At 35.7% G+C, this 23,849-nt stretch overlaps 4 protein-coding genes across 4 annotated transcripts in view; 2 read left to right on the top strand and 2 right to left on the bottom strand.

The window, feature by feature from the left end:
* The window catches only part of LOC109535092, a gene marked incomplete in the record, with an annotated part of 9,135 nt that extends 605 nt beyond the window's left edge, over positions 1-8,530 (bottom strand). The window contains 4 exon segments of the mRNA XM_048667743.1: positions 630-1,029; positions 4,946-5,122; positions 5,205-5,531; positions 7,657-8,530. Coding sequence (XP_048523700.1) covers positions 630-1,029; positions 4,946-5,122; positions 5,205-5,531; positions 7,657-8,197 — 1,445 coding nt within the window.
* Positions 8,531-8,713: 183 nt separating this feature from the next.
* Positions 8,714-9,933, top strand: LOC109535094 (putative transferase CAF17 homolog, mitochondrial). The gene is made up of 2 exons (XM_019900918.2): positions 8,714-8,818; positions 8,869-9,933. The coding sequence occupies exon 2, from the start codon at positions 8,869-8,871 to the stop codon at positions 9,898-9,900; it is 1,032 nt and encodes a 343-aa protein (XP_019756477.2). The 5' UTR covers positions 8,714-8,818; the 3' UTR covers positions 9,901-9,933.
* Positions 9,934-10,405: 472 nt separating this feature from the next.
* Positions 10,406-15,191, bottom strand: LOC109535093 (nucleolar protein 12). Its single transcript, XM_019900917.2, has 5 exons — positions 14,405-15,191; positions 14,170-14,312; positions 13,141-13,364; positions 10,623-10,763; positions 10,406-10,542 (listed from the first exon to the last, which is right to left on the bottom strand). Exons 1-5 carry the CDS (start codon positions 15,064-15,066, stop codon positions 10,444-10,446), a joined length of 1,269 nt encoding a protein of 422 aa, XP_019756476.1. The 5' UTR covers positions 15,067-15,191; the 3' UTR covers positions 10,406-10,443.
* Positions 15,192-15,522: 331 nt separating this feature from the next.
* Positions 15,523-23,587, top strand: LOC109535086 (eukaryotic initiation factor 4A-III). The gene is made up of 4 exons (XM_019900910.2): positions 15,523-15,783; positions 16,318-16,653; positions 20,553-21,065; positions 23,156-23,587. The coding sequence occupies exons 1-4, from the start codon at positions 15,645-15,647 to the stop codon at positions 23,371-23,373; spliced, it is 1,206 nt and encodes a 401-aa protein (XP_019756469.1). The 5' UTR covers positions 15,523-15,644; the 3' UTR covers positions 23,374-23,587.
* The last annotated feature ends 262 nt before the right edge of the window (positions 23,588-23,849 follow it).

Here is a 23,849-nt window from a genome sequence, read left to right as displayed (position 1 = left end):
ACCGCTTTAGAGAGATATAGGAATTGTTATGCAAAAATAATCAATCTATATGGCAAATCTAATCGTGCAATGATATACAGGGTGTCTCATTTAAAATATCAACGTTGTATGCACTTTTCGGTATAAGCGGCAACCTCGCATTGCTGAAAATATTTTAGACCGATAGAGCATATCGGGTGACTTCGTGGTACAAATTTGCAGATAGATCGGGTGTCGCGTTCTCCTTAAGCGTCTAATACGCCATCGACCGTGAATCACCCTGTATACGAATTTACTGCAAGATAATCTGAGCCAGTAAATACTGCGCCGGTGCGTTGGGTTGGCGCACCAAGCTATTTGCGCAGCACTACGTCAACATATGAAAATTCACTGAGTTACCCAGGCCTATCTATGATAGTAATTGTGTTAGTAGATATAAAATGTAATACAAATATGTACATGAAGCGAAGTAGACATATTTTTTCTGTCTTAAGAAGTAACCGAAAAATGATGACAACGATTAAAATGAAAGAAACGTTTCTGTACAAGATAATTCGCGTGTATACCGACGCTATTAACATCATTATGCTTGTGAAAAATTAAGATGGTATGGAAATGTAATTTATATTGGCTTGGTGTATTCTACTTACCGCATAGCATTAATGATGAACGATAATGGTTGATCACTCCCAAATTGAGTACCCCAATTCCATAACTTGAACTTACTCCTCAGTTGAGTGCCAGATTGATACGCCGTACCCGTCTCTCTTGTGTCTAAATTGAAAACCTTGCCGTAAAATACTATACACGGGTCTTCACCTGGGGCATTCAAAAATCTGCGAGTTTTGGCATCATTCAGGATCGAAATTCCATACGCTGCCATCTCAAATTGAAGGATATGACTTTCACATGTGGAAACGAAGAATAAATCGTCCACAGCCCTGTGGAAGAGGAAGTCCGATTTGTCAAATTGTTTAAGACAACTATGGGTCAGGTAGCTTAAATATAAGTCGCATAAGATAGGAGACATAGCTTTCCCCTGCAGCAATCCTACAAAAAATATCGTCAAACTTAGATTAAAATCTGGACATTTCCTAGTTTATCTAACCCTCGCGTCCGAAGTTAACAATTTTCCCACCTTATAGATAATCATGTAAGATCGTGCAAGTTTCGAGGTTTGCCAACCTCAGGGACCCCCAGGACCGGTTTCAAGCCTATTAGCTATAATTAGCTGGGTTCAGCCCGAAATTAGTGACCGCAAAACCTGCACCGAGGTGGGCGAACCTCGAAACTTGCACTATCTTACATGATTTCTTGCTCGGATGTTACCGATGATATTCTTGTCCTCATAGATAATATCTTAGGTGGGCAGTTTTTTGTTTGTACTTGAATTTTTCTTAGGCACATTTCGTACTCAGATGTTTGTGTTAGTTTCCGGCAGTTTTTTTTAAGTTTTTGTCAGCTTCGGTTTGTGTTGGTTAATGTTTTTAATATTATTAAGCTGATTTTTGTGTACAAACGGGAATTTGTGGCAAGGGGTTATAAAATACGTATTTCTAGCTATACAGGGTGTCCACGATAAGGATGCATTGCATGGGGATCTCCGAAACCGTAAGAGATACGAAGTCGGTTAAATTCGAAAAAAGTTGCGCAATCAGGGAAGAATTTCTTTTTGTTTTTGAGATATTTAGAAAAAGTGATATTTCGGATTTTATCTTTCTCTTTTTTGAAGTTATTTCGAACCATCAAAAAACAAAAAATACTTTAGCATGGCACCAGTTCAAGCTCTACAAGATGGTCTGGATGAAAATTTATTACGTTTCGTTTCTTTCAACATCATCAACTTTTATTTTTCATATGGTCCGAATAAAACTACATAACGTATTAGTAAACAAAAATTTGTTTGTAAAAAAAAATATTTTCATGTTACATCTTATCTCACAACAATAGTGTAGCTGCCGAAAACACGTACAACGACAAATATTCTGAAATACGACAGCAACTTAAAGGAGTACGGGTTATTTGTAAAACCCACTAAAACTAGATAAAACCTTCCAATAAACAAAAGCAGTTGTTGAAAAGCTTGATCTATCAATCTATCAATAAGGAAAATTTAAAGTCAAATTCGAGTACCCAAATCTACTGCTCAATTCATTTTCAATAAAAATAGCTTTAAACCCTATAAATTTGAGATTCCCATGCAATGCATTCTTATCTCGGACACCCTGTATATGCTATATCTTACCTTATGGAAAGTAATAAAAATTTCTATGAGTGAAACGTGGTAGAAAACCGTATTTGAAGAAGAAAAGGCACAACAGAAACAAAAACACCACAAGTCTCAAATAGTTTTGGGTTCGTCGAAAGTTCCAATCCCACTAAGAAAAGTTTAAGGTACCTATTGTTAACGTCGACCGCAAGGGTCTGATGACTAGAAAATTACAAAAATGTGTATAATACGTTTTGTTATTGGGAATTATATCTAAATAAAGTGCCTCAGGGTATGGCCATAACGACGCACTGCACTTAGCATTGTACAGGGTGTTTTCTCAAAAGTTGACACCCCCTTAGACCGTTTATTCCAAGTAAATCGTGAATGTGATCAACGCAGATGTTGTTTAATTCTACTAACATTTTTTTAAATCTGAATTTAAAATAAAAATAGCAAACAAGGAAATGTCCAAATTTAACATAGTATTTTTTACAAATTTAACATAGTACATTTTCTGAATTATGTTTTAAAAATGTTAAATAGCAACAAAACAAAGAAGCCTTAAAATTCGACAAGGCGCGCTTTCCACCCCATAACGTTCGCCCGGTAGTACTTTTTTTAAATGAAAATGTTGATATCTGGATTGGACCAGCGGGTCATTTCCAATGGCCTCCAAACAGCCCCGACCTAACGCCGCTTGATTCTTATCTCTGGAGTTATTTGAAGAAAATTGTGTATGAGACTCTAGATGGACGCCTTAAAATAGTAAATGCAATTAACGATATTAAGATCAATCATATTCAAAATGTTATAGATAAAATCGAAGTATATTATAGAGCATTTCTAGCGTTAATCGGAGGTCATATACAAAATTAGTGATTTTAATGATTTTCTTAATTTGCCGATCTAAAAAACACCCAAACACAAATTTTTGTGGTACTAGTAAAACTGGTTAAAAATCTATTCAGAAAAAACGAAATTTTTATTTACACTTTGACACACTGTATCTAGGAATCTATTAACTTTCGGATAACACAAATTTGCCTGAAACGCAATATTTTGGCCTAAACAATATGTCAGTAAATTTTTGGACATTTGTTGAAGACCACCCTGCATAAATGGCTCTAAATTTAAAATTAAATTAGTGAAAGATCGGCGGTTGGGGCGTTTTTCGTTTAGTTGTTGTTGATTTTCGTTAAGCTAAAACGTGCAATTTTCTTTTGAAAATATTGCAATGCAAACAGGCACTTTCTACAAAAATGTCAACAATAAACAAACTGAAATCGAACTGCCAAGCAACAGCAGAGCAATGAATCATCGAAAAGGCGAACGTGCAAATGATTAAATAATTATGTTTATTCTGTAGTTCGGTGACTTTTTTCGAAAAGCTGTATGAATGTTCAGTTTCCTACCGACAGAGAACGAAATCGGTCGATAATCCTTTGTGACGCGTGAATCGCGTTCTTAGATGAGAAATATAGAATCATTGTGGCCCTTATGGCAAGTGCGGTAGTTTGTGAAAGTGTAGTGAAATTTTTAAGGATTCGTGGGTAGAAAATGGAGGATGAGGCGCCAAATAGCTTGCAGAAAGCTGCTAAGAATTATCTCTAATCAATATTTTAGCTTGAGCTGAGTTTAGTTTTACGACAAGCAACTGAAGTTTTATGGATTCTTTAATATTTCACTCTCTTGCTTGACTGATTTCAAATAAGTTTGGCTTTGGACAGATTTCCTGCTGTTTCTTTCTAGATGGCACTATGTGGCTTTCGGTAAGTTTAGCATTACTCTGCCCTGATTGCCATGTACATGTGGAAATTTTAGTCTTATATTTATCAAACTTTGGGAATATTTTGGGCAGCTTTGTATTTTTACATAAAGCTCATGTGAAGTTTTGCGTATTATTTTTATTCCACAATCGAAAAGCCATTGGAGGTCATAAAGCACCTTGCGTCAGTAAATTTTATTTTCTTCTAAGAATGTCAATCTTTCAATTTTCTAGTGGCTACTTAAGAAGTTGGAATTTTTATTGAAGGGTCTGCGGTTGCGTAAAACAGTGCATTTACAATTACTTTACATTTACAAAGCACGCAAAATTCATAATTTCATGTCATTAAAATTACTTTTTTATGGATTTTAGAAATGTTGAAGACATTTAGAGCGCACTCTTCTTTACTGAACGCACAACTCTGAACTTGTAGAGTATTTTTAGTTTCTCAGTTTTTCGTTAAAACTCATCCCGTCTCACTGTGTCGCACTTTGAATTACGCTAACTAGCATTTAACCCACGGGCGAATTAAAGCTTTACTAGTCCCAGTGCTCAAATTTAACACTTACCTACAAAAAACACATTTTTTTACCACATTTTTTAGGAGCAACATTTAACCAAATATATTGCGCTGATGCGCTGGGTTGACGAACCAAACCACTACGGCATCACTGCGCTAACTCCTCAAAATTGACTGAGTTACCCATGCCTACTCCAAATCTCTCATGAATCTTTCGAAATGAATAGGAAAATCGTGCAGAATATGAAGGCATATATTTTGCGATTAACCTACTTAATTCGTTAAAAGCTTTCACCTGGCTCACATATGAGTAATATTGGAATTACATATATGGTTGAAAATTGTGTAAATTGCATGTTATAGTAAAGATAATTCTACAATAGTTAACCTTGACGAGTGGAGCAAAGTTGGTCGACTTTACAAAACTATCGCACGCGATCTTATTTCATAAGTGCTGTAAAAAACTTACCATGATTCCACCTGTAAATCTGCTGCTTTCCTCTGACGTGAACATATTGCTGATCTAGGATATTTTTGAACCATATTATTTGAGAGTTTGTCAGAAACTCTGTGCTGTCTTCTATTAAACACTTTAGTTGTTGGATATCAATCATGCCAAATGCATCCAGAAGGTCTAGTTTTATTGCTGTATGAAGAACGCCGGTTTAGTGCAATCGAAACTATAGCGCGTGTGTGTGTATATTATACAGTTGTATACAAGTGCTTACCATACAATTTCCTTTTTGGATTCAGCTCAAGAAATGTCTTCCACTTTGAAAATAAATTACTCTGACCGCCAATTTGATATTTAGAGGTCAAATCTTTTAACGCCTTTTTCATTATGGCTACTCTACCATCATTCCACCCTCTTCGTCTAAACCCATCTTTACAACTCGAATAAGTGCAAACTATTGGTCTATGAATCAACTCATAGATAGTCAATTTTGGTGTAAAAATGAGTTTTCCAGATGCTTTATAATTATTGCCAATTTTGGTCAAGCGCCCTTTCTTAATACATTCAGCAAGGTTTTTATCCATAAAAGAATGGACGGAGGCTGAAAATTAAGATATCAATTAAAAATCAGTGATAAATTCATTAAATTAATTATTGAAATTAGTCGATGGTGGAAAGAATCGATTTGATTTTCGACAACAATTCGAATTATAGATAGAGGAGAATATTAATTTTACATTCTCCTAAAGCAGGACTTTTCTTACGTCAAAGGAAGATAGTTTGCGACATATGTTTTACGAACAAAGTATTTTAGTACTTAAAATCCATACCGACAATAATATGATTTATATAAAGCAATTATGAATTAGGGTGAAAGGTCGAGCTTTTTCGACCAATCCAATCAATAAAGTACATAATTGTGATTTTATACATTCTGTAAAAATGGCAATTACATTAAAATTGAAATGCGTCTACTGAATAGCTTTTTACGCAGAAATAATAGGAAAAAAATATTCTTCAAGAAAGAATTTTTTATAAAAATGTAAAAGTTATAAATGGTAAATTAAGATAAATGTGGGATATTTTCACTAGTCTATTTGAATAGTTATTCACTTTTAATAGTAGTTTTCGTTACAAGGGCGAAAAGTGTCGTTTTTCGAACGAGGACGGCGCCAATCCGTCAGGAGTTTGAAAAACGGATTTTCGCCAACAATATTTATTATTCGAATGAAAAACATAACACGAATCATAAGTTATAATATATAAGAATAGCAAAATTAAAAGTCATCAACTTCACATTTTAAATCTGTTTTTAGTTATTTAGGTTTTTAATATATTCCATGTGTGTCGCACTTAAGATGGAAACACCCCCGTATTTCTTTTATTTTTGGAAGCATGGATTTCAGTTTCGGTACAGAGGTAGAATGTCATGAGGTTAATTGGTTAAGGTACTCATTTCTAACTTCAGATGAAAACCCAGCCTACTACGACTTTGCGAATAGGGGCAATTCGCTATATTTTGCGATGCGTTAGAGATATCGTAGTCGTAAAGTCGTAGTAGGCTGGGTTTTGGTCTAAAGGTTAAAATGGGTACCCTAAACAATTAAGCTCATACATAACATTCTACCTCTGTACCAAAACTGAAAACCTTGCTTCTAAAAATAACTAAAATGTAGGGGTGTTTACATCTTAAGTGCGACACACTGTATAACTGAATAAATGCACTAGATTTTTTGTTTTATTAATCGAAATTGCAATTCATAACGGAAATAACGAAGTTTAATGCTTCTGATAGATATCAAGGCTTCTGGATGTCACCAAGACATCCAGAAGTTTTATAAATCCAAAATTAATATTTTAAATACAATATATGTCGTGTCCGTTAGATGCCTTATCGTTGGACATCCGGCGGAGGTAGGATTCTGTGACATTTGTATAGGAAAATGGACGTCAATTAGACAGCAATCGGACAAATTATGGACATCCATTGGACATGCGGCTGCCCGAAATCCGTTGCCCTATGGACGTCCAATGGATTTAATAATGCTGTCTGGGTATAGATTTCATAAATATCAAGTTTTTCTCTTGCTGTAAAAAAACATTATAGCTGACTTTGCAAAAAAGTTTCGTTTGTCACTTAAATTAATAAAATTATGTCTATTCTTTTTGACAAATTCGGAGCTATTATTTTTGGTAACCTAGGCAACGAGAATATGACACGAGTGTAAATGTGGTCTGCTACCTGATTTTCAAATTAGATGCAAAAACAGGGTGGCCAAAGGTCAATCAATATTGGATATTAACTCAAAAACCGTTGAAAATCATTAGGTATAGAACATTTATATCGAATAGGCCTAGAAATTTACGAATAGCTCGAATGTGCAATAAAAAGTACGGCATTCCATTAAAAAAGAGTAAGTTTGTCTGCCACTTGAATTTGAGACTCCCTGTATCAATTGGTACTATCTCAAAGTAAACTAGACGTTAATATATATAACTTTTGTATGTAACAATTTTCTCCAAATTTTATATTAGATGCAAAAGGGGTGGCCAAAGTTCAATCAGTAACCCTGTATAGTAATTGATTGACAATTTACTGGTCAAATATACGAGACACGTCAAATCTGAGTTAAGATCAGACATTTTCATAGCTCTCTAGGTAAGAAAATTCTTTGAATTACGAAAACAAGTCGATTATTTCCACCACTATTAGTAAGGGTACTTACCTTTAGGGTAGACAATATATTCTCTGTTTTTAAAATTGCATAAAAAATGATAATACTTCCTAATAAAACGTTTTACAACTGTTTGCAATAGAACAGTATTAGCATATAATAATTGAGCTTTTCTGTCGTGGTTTACATTTATCCAAGGAATTGCTTCGTAAACAAATCTTTTAAATAATACACACTGATGAATGCATTCACCCCGGCTCTGTGTCATAATCCTTTTTACAATCATCATAAATATTTTCCTATTGTAAGGAATTCCAAAATATTCCATTGGAATTATTTTGCTCAAAGACTTGATTATGTCCGGTGTAAAATTTACATTTGCTGCCTTCCGGTTAAATATGTGTAAATTGTTGTAGATTTGGATGAAAACATACTCTAAGCTAAAAGTGTCTGGCGGACACTCCAATCCATACGTAAGAGTTTCCCACTTCCTTACAATTTTATGTTTGATAATAGAACTTAGTGCGCCACTTTGATGCACTTTAATTTTGAATAAGTCTAAATGAAAATAATGTGCCATATTTCTCATCATATCAAAATTAGAAGTTAAGGCAACTAAACAAATCACAATCACATGTAAACAAAATAACGGTCAAATGTGAGGTTCCTAAATTGTACTGGTTGCCTGGTAACCCTGAGCGCTAGAGACGTGAGCGGAAGGTGTGACGTTACGTGTTTGCCTTCTCCCATTTCAATACAGTGTATTATAACATTACTACTTGTTAAAATGCGTTTATTTTTGTTAAAACAACTGCTAATAGGGAGTTTTTAGGCCCCTTAACTGCAACACATTTTACGTTAATTGTTATTCTGAGCATGCGCATTAGTAAAGAAATAACCGTTTACGTTATTGGAGGATAACGCGTTTCTTTATTTCTTTATAACGATTCGAAGTTTTTTTCACTGAAACTACTTTGTGCACTTGCGTGTAAAGGGTTCTTTAAGGGAAAATCAGAAAGAACGCGAAGCAACGATTGACATGAAGTACATGACCACCAAATTTTCCATGAATCGATACATGGCACGCATTGTTATTTCCCTTAGCTAATTTGAGAGATGAGATGAGTGAGAGTTGTAAACATAACCTAATATATTTCAAAGATGTTTTCCCTTCTTTCACAAAAATAAGCAACATTATTGACTTCTAATAGTGGTAAGTTTTTAAATTGTTCTTAAGTTTGGAATTTGAGAACTGTATTCTAGATGATGACTGTAACAAACGCCCGGTCGATTATGAAACGCTTCTTTAGCTCAGTGGCGCAATCGAGAAACTGCCTTCAACATTTAAAAGAGCGTAGTCTTGTGCAAGTTAAAGGGCCCGACGCTTCTAACTTTTTACAAGGGTTGATCACAAATGATATCAATCATCTAAGCGATAGAGTTGGAAGTATGTTTGCAATGTTTCTTAATATTAGGGGACGCATATTATTTGATACGCTGATCTATAAAACCGAAGTTAAAGACGAGTATTGGATTGAATGCGATCGAATAGCAAGTACTACGCTACAGAAACATCTCAAAATGTACAAAGTTAAGCGACAAGTGGATATAACTGGTTTAGATGACTATGAAGTGCATGTTCTTTATAGTTCCAAATTTCTTGACACTTCAGTCACTGACTTTAAAAGTGTAATTGAGAATGCTGGGAAAAGTGATTTCCCAGAAAGTTCCGCTGGTTTCAGATCTTTTAATAGTCTGTTAATATTTAAAGACCCCAGAGTGCCACATATGGGCTTCAGAATACTATCAAAACGGATAGATGTTCAAAGTGTGTTAAATAGTTTGGTGGAATGTGACGATTCGAACAGTTATAGAAAACTCAAGTTTAGCTTAGGAATTGGAGAAGGTATAGAAGACTTACTTTCCGGAAGCTCATTTCCGTTAGAATGTAACTGTGATTATTTGCACGGAGTTAGTTTTCATAAGGGCTGTTACATAGGACAAGAGTTAACGGCCAGAACATATCACACAGGAGTAATCAGGAAGAGGTTGATGCCGTTACATTTTTCCAAAGTTCCCACGGCCCTACCCGAAGGAAATATCGTTATAAATAAGTCTAATTTAGGAAAATTAAGGGGTATTGAAGGCAACGTGGGTTTAGCTTTATTAAGAGTTGCTGAAGCCTTAGAACTCGGTAGTATTACAGTTGGAAATGGAGAAGCTTCAATAGTTAAACCATTTTGGTGGCCTGTAGAATTACCTAAAGAGAAATTAAACGTACCTACTCCAGTGTAAATAATCAATGTTTCAATAAACTAGTCCAGATAATGTTTTTTATTTCTTCAGGAAATAAATGCTCGTTTTTTTCCAGAAAACATGGAGACCTTAAAGTCCGAGTTTGCCGATCAGAGCGATGCGCCGTTAATCATCGCAGCAGACGTAAAACCCGAATCTGAGAAAAGTGAAAACATTCCTAATCTAATAAAGAAAAGTGCGAATGAGTTGCAATACTTTGAATGCATTTTATGTGGACTGAGAGAAAAGTATGATTATTTCGGAAAATTGCCACCCTATCAAAAATATTTTTTGTTGCAAGAAGATTCCTATGTTATTGAAGATCCGTTTATTCCACCAAAACAAGAGGAATTTTTGATTCTAGGCTCACATTGCATTGTGTGTAGAAGAATGGTTTGCAAAGATGCTAATTGCCGTATTTTTTATAACGGCACATTATGTATAGATTGCACAAAAAGTAAACGGTTTGACTTTCCTAAAGTTGTACAAGATAAACTAAATAGAATTGTCAAGTAAATGCTTTATTAAGAACAATATCAATTGTTAAACATCTAAATTACGCTGTATTTTCGAAACAGAAAGCTGTTTAGCAAGGTTTTTCTTTTCCAAGCTGCTCCTACTACCTTTTCCCAACTTCTTTTTCTGTAACAACATATTAAGCGTGAATGTATTATTTCATTCATTTCAACAAATGAGTGTCTAATTAGTGAGTTAATTGTTACCTTTTTCATATCATCGAATTTTGTTCCAGCGAATGAGCCTGTATTTGCATTCCCTTTAACTTTTGGTTCAGCGGGTTGCGTATCATCATTTTGTTTGCCCTTCAAAATAGGCTTTCCTGCTTTACTCCTTAGCTTCTTTTTCTGAAATAATTTTATGACCATTAATTCCCATAACTAATTTACCAACAGGTTGATTCAGAATTAGCATCAATTCCCTGGAGGAGTTGGTAATACCGAAAAAACAGAATTTTTTTTCAAAAAAAATCCAAGAATTTAATTGGATAACAGTATAACCTTCCAAGAACCTAAGTTTAAGAATAGGGTCTTTCTTCAAGGGACCTAAAGTTTACGATTCCAGGTATGTCCTTTTGTTGCCCATGAAATTTGAAAATGTGTCGCTAGTCGACATAACCCCAGCACAAGGGGGGGGTTGGGGTCGTGACCCCGATGACGTCACGGTTGATCATGACATTGGTATCGTTGGATAGAGAGTTTAGAACTCGATTCAGTCAGAACAACATGAATAAGGAAATTCGAGTAGTTTTGACCCAGAAAGCAAAACATTTTAATCAGACACAGGTGCAAGATTATGCCAAAATTTCATGCTTTCCATCCCGTTTTTGCTTATTTTTACATTATTCCAGAGCGAAATAAATGGCCTTTTAAAAAGTTAACCATCGATAAGGAAACGTCGGTAGTTTTCTCAAAAAAGTCTTGATTTCAAGGAGTTTTAGATCACATTTTTTTGCTAGGTTGGAATTGAGCTGGAGCTCAGGACACGCATGCTCCGTTGCTATGTGTTCTCTGTCCTTCTATACGACAGTGATAGATGGCCCCTTATATGAATGTATGAACAGAAGGAACTGCTTTAAACGATAAAAGAAAGATAACACAGTATCTTGGACATATTATCGCAGCCGATACGAAATCCTGAAACTCATCATCGAAGGGAAGATTCAGGGAAAAAGATCCATTGGAAGTCGCCAGAACTCATGGCTGAAGGACATCCGCAGGTAGTTTAAGCGCACATCCACAGAGATTTTCCGAGCAGCTGTTTTCAAAACCACACTGGCCATTTGGATCGCCAACCTTCATAAGGAGACGGCGAAATAAATGCTACCCTAAGAAACTATCAAAACAAATATACTTTAGAGACATACAGACGAGGTGAGCAGGGTTCCAACCAAACAGGGTCTCATGAAGTCAAAGATGATATTAAAGCACCCTAAATTATGAAAAGCCCTGTACATTCAAAAACATTTTTAGAATGTTCCTTGCCTCAAACAATTTTTATCCCGTCAAAGACTTGAAGATGATGGGGGCTGTTCAAATAACATTTAAACAATGGATACAGTTATTGTCCAAGTTTACGTTTCAATGCTGAATTCCTGAAACGGTGCGCTTTTGTTACCGATTCCCGGGAAGATCCCAAATCAGCCGTATCTGTCGGGCCAATTGGGAAACTTAGACACCCCGCTAAGCGGTACAACTGCTCGAATTGCATGGCAAGCGTGAAAGCCTTGATGCAATTGGTGATTGTTTTCGTTTCCAAGTAGTTCACTTAACAGAATGCACTACATACCAAATGTCTACTACAAAGGGCATTGTGAAATCAGAAGGGCAACAATTGTTACATAACTGTGCTCTTTTCACTATTGAAAGTTTAAGTTCTTGTAGCGACCACCCAACAGAGCCGAGCACAGAGCGTGGGAAATACCCTGTTTCCCTCACCCTGCACTTCTGATGTCGTCTTTACCTCAGTCGACAAAAGTGACCAGAGATCACAGTTTGTTGTTTCACCTCAAGTAGAACACAGTTGTTCCTCCTCAAGTCGTACACAGTTTGTTGTTTCACCTCAAGTAGAACACAGTGTGTTGTTTCTCCTCAAGTCGTACACAGTTTGTCGTTTCACCTCAAGTCGTAAACAGTTTGTTGTTTCACCTCAAGTAGAACACAGTTTGTTGTTTCAGCTCAAGTAGAACACAGTTTGTTTTTTCACCTCAAGTAGAACACAGTTTTTTGTTTCACCTCAAGTCGTACAAATCGGGAGTGTTTCGCCTCAAAGCAATACACATCGCAGACTCTGGCAGAGAAGTTTCTCAAAACCCAGCCCGTAATTATTCACCCTCAAATCAAATCAGTGCTCAAGTGAACTAATTGGAAACAGTTCCCCACTCAAGTAGAATTACTCCACTCAGCCGATTTTAAAGAACGTACTGCCCAGGCCAATTAGAAAAAGTGTCAAAATCAAACAATCTCACAAACATTTTGGTCCTTCGAGCCGGATATCAAACATTTTGGTTCTTCCAGCCGGATATCAAACATTTTGGTCCTTCGAGCGGATATCAAACAGCAATATTGCAACTAATAATAATCATATACGAAGAAAATAAACGAAAACATTTTCAATATGTTTCTGACTCTTCTTCATTACGTCCTAATTCCTCCACAGAGTAATTACGAAAATGCTCAATAGCATTTTGTGTAAATATACAATTTTATATTTTGAAATACATACCGATTGTTTTTTGGCTCTATTAGCTTCACATAATGACACTCTGAGCTCTCTATCTTTCAGAGTGAATGTTTCTCTTTCCAATGCGAATTGTACTGAATCACTGTCTTTAAAATTGACATAACCAAATCCTTTACCAATACCAGTTCGCCCGTCTCTTACAATACGAACATGCGATATCGGTCCACAAATCTTGAATAAGTCCCAGAGTTCTTCATCTTCAGCTGCTGTAATTAAAATTGCTTGTAATTTATTTATTCCATATTAACACGGGTAACATGATGAAATAAAGGGTGATGAAATAAAGGATAACGTTAGACGCAACGTCTAAAAGACTTTCCCAGCCAATACTCGACTTTTATAAAGAGCTACCCTTTACGTCAACAACAGCTACAGCAGATAATAGTGATTCCGATTAGAAGTGTGTAGTTTAGGTTAGATAGTTTGCAGAATGAATGGGAACAGACTAGTCTACGTACCGCTTATAATTACAAGTTAAAAGTTTTCTATAACAAACAAATATAAGAAAAGCAATAAATCTGTATCTAACTGTTTAAAACACTAGCTTCATACGGCAACAAGTCATAAAATCATTACTAACGTCTTTAAAATGAATAAAACAAGTACTTTTTGTGACATTATTGTTATGAGACGGTCTGCTAACAACAATCGCAGAGCAAATTTATGAATCAGACTTTAGTCTGTTGTTTATTACAATTTCAAAAAACCTGTAATCTTTAACATTGAACTACTCAAAACAATGATTTTTGACTTGTTGCTATATGGAACTGAACAATCGATATGTTCAGTTAATTAAAATTGTCGGATTCATATGCAGTGCTGTAAGAACTAGTAAAATAATTAGTAGTAAAATTGCATAAATCTCTAATTTTTGCCCACCTTATAAATTATATGGGAATATTTCAGGTCGTGTAATGTCCTGTGTAAGCACATAAACAACACAAAAAAGTTAATATTCTGCATGACAAATAATAAAAGCGAATTTGAATCCTTATACGGTGATATACTTACTAAATGGAAGATTTCCAATAAAAACTGCCTTTGATTCGTCAGGTTTTGCATCTGATTCGCAAAACTGCACTCTCAGGTGATGATCATAGAAAAGAACACCATTTTCAGCTTCAGCTTTTTTCGCATCTTCAGACTCTTTAAACCTTCAAACATCAAAGTAAAACTGTATGAGAACAAATTGAAAATAAAAATTGGAAAAATTATTTTTGAGGTTTAATTCACTCGCAATACATACCTTATAAAAGCGCAAACCGAATTCCTATCCGGATGAAACTCCTTTTTCAATGCTGCCACCTTTTTTGATGTCTTAATATCAGCAACAGCTATGCCTCTAATTCTTAAGCTATCTATAGCTCCATACTTTTTAAAATGCTTCTTAATTTTATCTTTTGATACCGAAATTGGCAGATTTCCCACAAATAAAGTTTTGTCCTTATACTCGCTAGAACTCTTGATTTCCTGATTAAATTTGTTTTTGATGCGATTTGCCGCACTGACTTCATTTGTAACAAGTTTTGGCTTCTTAAATGAGTCTGCCGAATTATCATCTGCATTCGCATCAGTTTTTTCTTGGTCACCTTTTCGCTTTCGTCCCAAGTTTCCTCTAAATGCCCTTGACTCTATCTTCTGAACTTGAGGAGTTTCAACTTTCACCTTTTTTATTGTTTTTTTAGATACATCGCTTACTATTTTATGTTTCTTTCTTCTATTGCTTGGTACATTTGGTTCCGACGTTTCATCAGAGTGATTTTTGGAACGCAATGTGTTCTTACCAACGTTAGCAGAATCTAGATCGGTTTTTGTAAGCATCTTAAATGGTCTTTGTACCAGTTTCGTTTGATTGTCAGACTTGTTGCCTGAAATAAGTTCAGCCAAACTACCCACAGTGTACTCCATTGTTAAACGATGAATTACAACTGCAAGATTTTTCCAAATAAAACAGGATCCACTGTACAAATGACTAACTTATATTTGCAGCACGCTGAAAACCAAGATTTTAAGGTTATGGTCACAGGAAAAGGCATGGTTATGGTTAGATCATAGATAGACCGGCTAAGTTGGCACCAGCGTTGCCAGATGATACACTTCGAAAGCGGTTAGATATTTTTCCTTCCTTTACTCGTACATTGGATAGGAAAAAAAATCTTATTTACGTAACTTAATTTACATAAAATTATAATATACCTCGGCGGCTGACGGAATACTAAAAAAAACCCTTTTGTACTACGAATTTTCGGGAGTTATCCTTTAAAACTTGTAGTCCTCTCCTAACATTTATATGTGTAGGTAAATTGTGTACGGCCGCTCCGTAGACGCTAGTCGAATTCTCGTTCTCTAAAAGTTATACAGGCAACGTTGCAATAAAATCACAATGTCAATTTGACATGACAGTCATGACACTCTCGCTTTGATTTCTCCCAGTTCGTTCGCGTTCTCCAAACCTTGTTTTTATTAGTGGATTTCAACTAGTTAAAATGGCTACTAAAAGTAAAAATGCTGCCTTTGAGGATCTCTCAAATGTGGAGTTCGAAACGAGTGAAGATGTGGAAGTTGTGGATAGTTTTTCGGATATGCAACTCAAAGAGGAGTTAACAAGAGGGATTTATGCTTATGGTAAGTGTGCTTTTTAGGAAAACATAAATTGCCGAAACCACCATAGTTTCTGCTGTTATTCCTTTCACTGTCCTATATTTTTCGTCGAATTTGATACTTGAGTGTTCGCATGAAGCTCTGGGTCATGAAACATATTCTGATTTGAGGTTATATTTAAGCAACATGGTAACTTTTTATATATTCAACTAAAATCTTCATTAAAGTAAAAAGTCGGTTTTAACTGGAAAATGAAAAATTGTTTCAACTTAAAGTTTGTGAACGATCATATCGTCGGCTAGTGATCGTGTTGTTGGAGTCCCGCCGAATTTTTTTAGTTATTTCTTTTCTACCTTGAAGAACACCTCAAATTAATCACTTTCAGCGAAAACAATTCCTGGATGGTCCATAAACTAAGCCAAAAAACACTTACAAACTTTTAAAGTTCGCGTTTTCAAAACCATCTATTTAAACACCGGGTAACAATTTTTATTGTCACCCCGTAATTATATTTAGCGTAATTTACAGACAGTCACTTGATAATAATTTTTTTTTTAGGTTTTGAGAAGCCGTCAGCGATTCAGCAGAGGGCGATATGGCCCATAATAAAAGGAAGAGATGTGATTGCCCAAGCGCAATCGGGTACGGGAAAAACTGCCACATTCTCAATTTCTATTCTACAATCGATTGACTTAACTGTTCGTGAGACTCAGGTTTTATGCCTCTCACCGACCAGAGAACTAGCAGTTCAGATTCAAAAGGTAATTTTGGCTCTGGGCGATTTCCTGAACGTTCAATGTCATGCTTGCATTGGAGGTACGAACCTGGGAGAAGATATTCGGAAATTGGATTACGGACAACACGTTGTTAGTGGTACCCCAGGCAGAGTTTACGGTAAGTGTAATTAAAGCTCTAGGAGTTTCCGTCTCAAACTTAAGACGATAATTTTCCACTGGTTTTTCTTCGGGATTGCTTCACTTTCCCGGCCTGGTCCATAAAACTTTTCAATAAACAGCGCTACAGATTGCTAGTTGGGCATCGAAATAATTGAAGTTAAGATTTGAAATTGAATAGTTAAACTTTGCATTATTTATGTTCGTTTACACAGTTTGCGAGAAAGTTTCCGGATTGGCAGATTCTAGTTCGACTAAACAGAATGTTTCGTACTTTTTGCGTAGACAAATGAAACTGCAAAGCATTTTTTAGGTATAGGGTGTCTCTAAATTGTTGGTCAAGGATAGTAAGACGTTTCAGAAGACGTGAAAATAAGGCCATGACTTCAAGTAAGGATATTTCCGATTTGACTTCTTGGCGAAATTTAAAAATTTTATTTATTAAAGACAAGAATTTTGTCGGTACCATCCGAGCAAGAAATCATGTAAGATAGTGCACGATCTGAGCTGGGTCAGGCCGACGGTGGGGATTTTATTTAACGTTTTTTTATGAAATGTAGGAAATTCTCTTCTCGACCTTTTGTCAGTGTCAAATTTGACAGCAGCTTCCATGGCAACCGGTTTTCGGTCCTTTTATAGCGAATTTACAGTCGAAATTGGCTGAAATTACATAGCGCCATTCTGGGGCTGGTGTTTATGTTAAATGTTTACATAATTTTTACTTTTTGTATATCTCGAAAACGGCTGTAAACGTAAACTGTCAAAAACGAAAACGTAGAGTGACTAAATTTGGTGTGCAATGTCAAGAGCGATTGAATATCAAGTTTGATTGCCATGGTAACCGTTGGCCTGCTGTCAAATTTGACGTGAACTGATTGGCTCGATACGAAAATGATGGGAAGGAGCAAGGAAATGGAAACAAGTCCCCCTCAACAATGCGGTTGCTATGATGGTAACCGATTTTTTTCTCCGTATCGCTTTCGATTACACCAATGGGAATTTCCAAAATTTTCAGGTCGACTTGGATGTCACAGCCAATTTGAGTCATGACAACTATTTGACAGCTGTCAAAATTTCGTCTCTACGTCTTTCGACTTCTCCATCACAGTTTGGTGTCGTAATTCAATTGATCAATGTTAATTTGACAGATTGAGAGGTTTTTTTCTCGGTAACGTTTTCTGTTTCACCGTCAATAGATCCCATTTCGCATTACTTTATTCACTTTTATGCGAAATGATGGATCGAGGCGCCATCCATTAGCTACAGTCGGAAACAATTTCCATACGGTTTGCTTTACATTTGGCGCACCCACCACCATCTATGAATTAACATCAAATTCGTCACACCATCTAGCTTGCGAATCTGTGCGTCTATAGCATAACAGCTCCCTAAAAACCAATTTCTGTTAAGCAGGAAGAGGAAGTTTATTGAGAGTTACTGCAACAGGCGAAATTCAGCCTACAGTTTGGAGAATTCTGAAAAATAACTATCCATTTCTTTACAAACTTCTTGTTGGGTATTTCGCCTCAAAACTTTTTATCTWTAAAAAARACAGAATTTCCTCACGTCTTTTATTACAGATTGATAAATAGTGCTYCTATTTCGCAATAAGAACGAAATAAAAAAGGAAATTMTGTCTTGATTTTWGAAGACAAMAATTTTTGAGGCGAAATACCCAACAAGAAGTTTGTAAAAAAGTGAATCCGCCTCAACAATATARAACTTATCTACAGGGTGATTCAAAATTGGCGTCATTCCTCTGGAGGTGTTGTCTGACGCTGTTATAGGAGTWCAGAAAAATTAGTAAAATAAATTAATTGTTATTAAAAACTAAGAAATTTGCAAAAAACTATATCAGTAATATGGCAGCAATGTTTTTCAAGGTAATCTGCCTGGTAATTAACATTGCGCAAATACCTGTTGCTTCGTAATTATTTAAAATTCCGGTAACCATGGAATTATACAGAGTGACAATAAGATAGACAAGGAGACAAGGTAAATTCAACAGGAGCCGTTGAATGACGGAACCTATTTCGAAATGTCAACCTGTTCTTATAACCTCGAATAATGGTGTTTATAAATCAACCATACAACACCAAACATTTGAATGGTTAATTCCAAACAAGCTAGTGCCTGTGTAATCTCCCTATTATCCAGTCTTATTAAGCAGCTTTTCGTATTCAGTTAATTAACTCCTGCTCCATTCGTATCTCCTTGTGCTGTGTGTATCGTACAAACGTGGTAGGAATGTAGCCCTTTCTCGGTATTTATTTGGTGCTTGGGAAAGTGTCAGTTATTGTGCCCTGAGTGCCCCTGGAAGGCCCCGATTCGATTATGTCCAATACTTGTTCCTCGGTGCCTGGAACCCGAACATCGATTGTCGTCCACTGTCTTCCTGGAACCACTCTCCTCGCCCTTTGTTGACTTGAGTTCTTTCAGCTTCTGCTGTTACTGTAGCATTTTCCCCGAACTAATCGCATATCCGCAAATTCGTGAAAGGAAATTGAAAGTAAGTCACAGTTTGACAAATTATTGTTATTACTGACAAAGGCTGTCTACCTGTAACTATCTGTTAATGGCTAAAAACATCATTGCCGCTTTGACTTTCCATCTAAAAATTGTAGAAGAGAACTTTTTTAATATCGAAAATTTTCGGAATTTGAAGCAAAGATCGTAATTTTTCTTTTGGAATGCTTAAGTATTCTAATATGCTTCCAATTACACGTGGAACAATTTCAAAATAATGCTTAATAACAAAGTTGAAATTCGATCTTCAACTGTTAAGATCTTCTAGAAATTATCGAAAAAAAAAATTTCAAGATTTTTCTCGTACTCCCCAAGGGAGCCTCTATCACCCCCTTAAAAGGAATGACGCCAATTTTGAATCACCCTGTATATCAATTTTGTTTTACTCCTGTACGGAATTTGGGGCCGCATTTTCGACAAGAACGACAACCAAAAAAATGTCTTAACGATTAGGTGACTTTCCTGGCCGTGAAGTTTTTAACTGGCGAAATAATAATCTGTGGGACTCTGAGGCCGTTATGCGCTCTTACGATGCGCCGGCCGTTGTCGTTCGCTGGAACCAATTTCGGTGTCACAGTCGATCGCCTGAGCATCTGACGCATGCGCATTTTAAGGTACAGATGGATGTAGGCATCTTTGAGCGTTCACCAAAGCTATTTTGTGAGCAAAAATTCTAAAACTTTTCGTATTTTTTTGCACTGTTTTTGTTTTCAAATTTTTAGAATGAATTCAGCAATTTCAATAATTTTGAAAAAATTGCGAATCTATAGGACAACTGTCATCTTAGAGGCAACAATTTTTTTCAGAATTTTTAAAGCGTATATTGGACAGGTATTTTTGGTATTTGGTATGGAGCAGTCACTACAAATTTAGAGAAAATAAAACGCTTCCGCGTTAACCGGTTCTTCAAGCGGGTCGCGAGGTGGCTGCTTCTGGAACCGGACTGCGAGTTAGCCGGTTATTCCCTCGGCCGGCGATATCAGCCCTAAAACTAATCAATTATTGTTTTTCGTATTTACTTATAGCTTGCACTATTAAGCAGGCGCCAGATCTGGGACCTAAAATAAATCGGACAAAGTTTTTTGATAATACGAAGTAACATACGTCACTCTAACCGTCTGTAAAGACCGGTTAGAGTGCTCCTTTGCTATATGGCTTTGCCTACTCTAGCTATGACGTTCAGACACGTTGAGAAACCCACCATAAGTTATAGAACCTGAAATTGGGCATACGTATACTAGCTTTATTTGTTTCCCACATTTGAACGACCGTTTTATGCCATCTAATTGAATTCAAAAGCCAGTTTTAGTAGCAAATATTTTAGTTGGGCAAATTAAGAACAGTGATGGTTTAAGGTTTGAATTTATTTTCCAGATATGATTCGCAGACGAGCTTTAAGGACCAGATCTGTAAGAATGTTGGTGCTCGATGAAGCGGATGAAATGTTAAACAAAGGGTTCAAAGAACAGATTTATGATGTCTACAGATTTCTGCCACCATCCACTCAAGTTGTTCTCATATCCGCTACTCTGCCTCACGAAATTTTGGAAATAACTTCCAAATTTATGACGGATCCGATTCGAATTTTGGTGAAGCGTGATGAATTGACGCTTGAAGGAATCAAACAATTCTTTGTCGCTGTGGAACGGGAAGAATGGAAATTTGATACCCTTTGCGACTTATATGACACATTGACCATTACTCAGGCCGTCATCTTTTGCAATACGAAGAGGAAAGTAGACTGGCTGACCGAGAAAATGAGAGAGAGTAATTTTACAGTCAGCGCTATGCATGGTGACATGCCACAAAAGGAACGAGATAATATTATGAAGGAATTCCGGTCTGGTCAAAGCCGAGTTTTGATCACCACAGATGTATGGGCAAGAGGTAATTTTGATTGTTTTATGATAATATTTTTCATGTATGTATGGTTTATATTTGTTTGGTTTGACTATAGTGGTTAATTGTCCGATTCAAACACTTCGTGTGCTGGGAAAATGTTGATGACCTTTTTTTAGTTGTTTTTATATTTATTTTAAGGACCATTTATTAATAATGTTTTTAGAATTTCTTCAAATTTTCAGTTTTTGCAAAGTTACTCTTTCTTCTACATGCTCAATTTTCTAAAGTTTTATTTAAAAATACCGACGATCTTTAGCGATTTTCTGTGAAAAATTACAAGGTACATTTTATTCGAACACTCGCCTTCGTCGCTTGATAAACAGTTTTGAAATCCCTTTCCAACTTCGAACAAAATCAAATAATTTTCTATCAAAAAAACGAATAGAGTAAGCCGAAGTTTATAATAACTTATTTGGAAAACTCGCCACTTCCATTTCTCTGAAAAAAGTGGTTTTTTAGTTTGGACTGATTTTTTTTTGCTTTACTTTCTACTCAAAAACGCTCTATTTTGTAGAGTTTCACTTCACTGACGATCTGGAATTCTTTAACGCGCATAATTACAAGATAAATTTATAGCTTTGTAGCAATTTTACGAAAACATTTTTGAGCGTCGAATTCGGGACAGAAACGGAAATAAAATTCTCCCGTTTATCCCTCAAAACCATTAAGGTTTTCTCAAAAACCGATGACACACCTAAAAGTTTTTAATCAAAGACGCTCAAACCATTATTTTCTGATGATATTCTTCTGTTGTGACAAAAACTTGCGATGTTCATGTTGCTGGGAAATTCACTCATTTATCGGTTTGCAGGGAACTTTAGAAAACCATTACCAGCTTCGAATTTTGGTTGAAAAACCAAAATAATTTTATTCAGTTTTTTACCTAAAGTAATTAAGACTATCTTGAAAAAAAGACCAGAGAGCAAAAGTTTACAAAAAATTATTTGGAAAATTCGGCTCCCTCATTGCTCTCAATATGTTTAAAATTTCAGGTCATTGCAGTTTTAGCAAAGTTTMTATAAAGCAATTTTTTCTACGCAAAAACGCATTAGTTTTTAGTTTTACTTAAATACTGACAATGTTCATGTATTTTCCGCGAAAAATTATCAGATACATTTTATTTGAACCCTCGCCTCCTTCGTCGATGTGTAAAAAGKTTKGAAATTCCTTTCCAGCTTCGAATTTGGGACATAAATCTAATCACTTTTTTCTGTGTCTTTCTCAAAATAATTCCCCGATCTGAAAARGCGAAAATTTATAATCATTTATTTTGAAARCTCTTGGAAACTGGAATTTCTTCACTTTTAGGTCAATTAAAGAACACTGTCTCTAAACAGAAAACTTTTTTCTACCGTTTTACTGTAAAATACTGGCAAACTGAGACTTATGTAAAAAAATTAGGAGATCGGTTTTACAAGAAAACTCGTCGACTTTCTTTGGACTCCGTTCTGTTGCTGGAAAAATCTAGATGATTTTTTTAGTTGTTTGAACAAAGTAGTAAAAGGTTACTCAGAAAAAATGTTAATTTTTTTAGACGAGAAAGTTACAGGCCCATGTCTCGTAAAGTTTTTTATTAGTTTTGTTGGCATAATTAAAACGCCCGTACCTTTTGAATAATTTAAATGAACTTTTTGTGGAGATTTGCTATTTCAGTGGAGTCTGGCAACACGCTCGTGCGTAGTTTGACCTGTTGTTATTATCGGCTGGCAAAAACCCCTGATCATAACAATTACCCAGATTTTTTGTATTAGTCTAATCCATCACTAGCTGAGTCATTCGTTAACCGGATGGACCTTTCAATACGAAATCATTTACGCCCTAAGAATGTTTTTTTTTGTTATATTTGTTTATGTAAGATAGTGCAAGTTTCGCGGTTCGCCAACCTCAAGCAGCCCCAGGACCGGTTTCGGGCCTATTAGTTCTTTAAACTTAAATAGTTCCCCCCTCCGTTAGCACCTGAGGTTGGCGCACGTCGAATCTAGCACTATCTTACATGATTTCTTGTTCGGATGTTACCGACGAAATTATTGTCTTTATTATATTTATTAGCTTACGTTCATTCTGAATCTTTTCAGGAATTGATGTACAACAAGTCAGCTTGGTGATTAATTACGATTTGCCGAACAATCGTGAATTGTACATCCATCGAATTGGTAGGTCCGGCCGATTTGGACGTAAAGGTGTTGCCATCAACTTTGTCAAATCAGATGACATCAGGATTCTTCGTGATATCGAACAATATTATTCAACACAAATTGATGAAATGCCTATGAATGTGGCTGATCTTATATAAGTTATTTTCAGTAATTTTTTTTTGTATTTAAATGTAATATACTTACATTCGATTTTGTAACATCAAATGCTTTTTCTACTGGGAATCTAGTTGTTCGAATTAACAGGTTTTTCAAATGTCTTATTTATAGTTTATATCCAAAAAAATGTGCACTTCCATTGTTCCGATTTAATTTCATAATGTAATTCTTTCGCAAATAAAAAAATATATCAATTTTCTTGTGAATTTGTCAGACTGGAAAAACGTAAACAGGTTTATTCGGGCCAGTGCCCTACACAACTTCTAACCACAGAGTAAGTAMAATATATATTTTACTTTCTCTATGTTGTATACATTCGCGTAGCGTTTATGGCTATGGTACATACGTTTTTAATAGYTTCTCCTTTGGAAAGGTACTTAAASRAGGWGAAAATGAAGTCCTGCGTGYTCCATTAYATGTCCTTATGAAATGYATTGAATAAACAAGGCTTGCCTAT

Source organism: Dendroctonus ponderosae, unplaced genomic scaffold (assembly GCF_020466585.1).
Source record: "Dendroctonus ponderosae isolate FM_Combo_2020 unplaced genomic scaffold, Dpon_F_20191213v2 Dpon_F_20191213_6, whole genome shotgun sequence".
NCBI classification, from domain to species: Eukaryota; Metazoa; Arthropoda; class Insecta; order Coleoptera; family Curculionidae; genus Dendroctonus; species Dendroctonus ponderosae.
The sequence above is the reverse complement of the archived record's forward strand: the minus strand, read 5'-3'. Positions and strand labels throughout refer to the sequence as shown.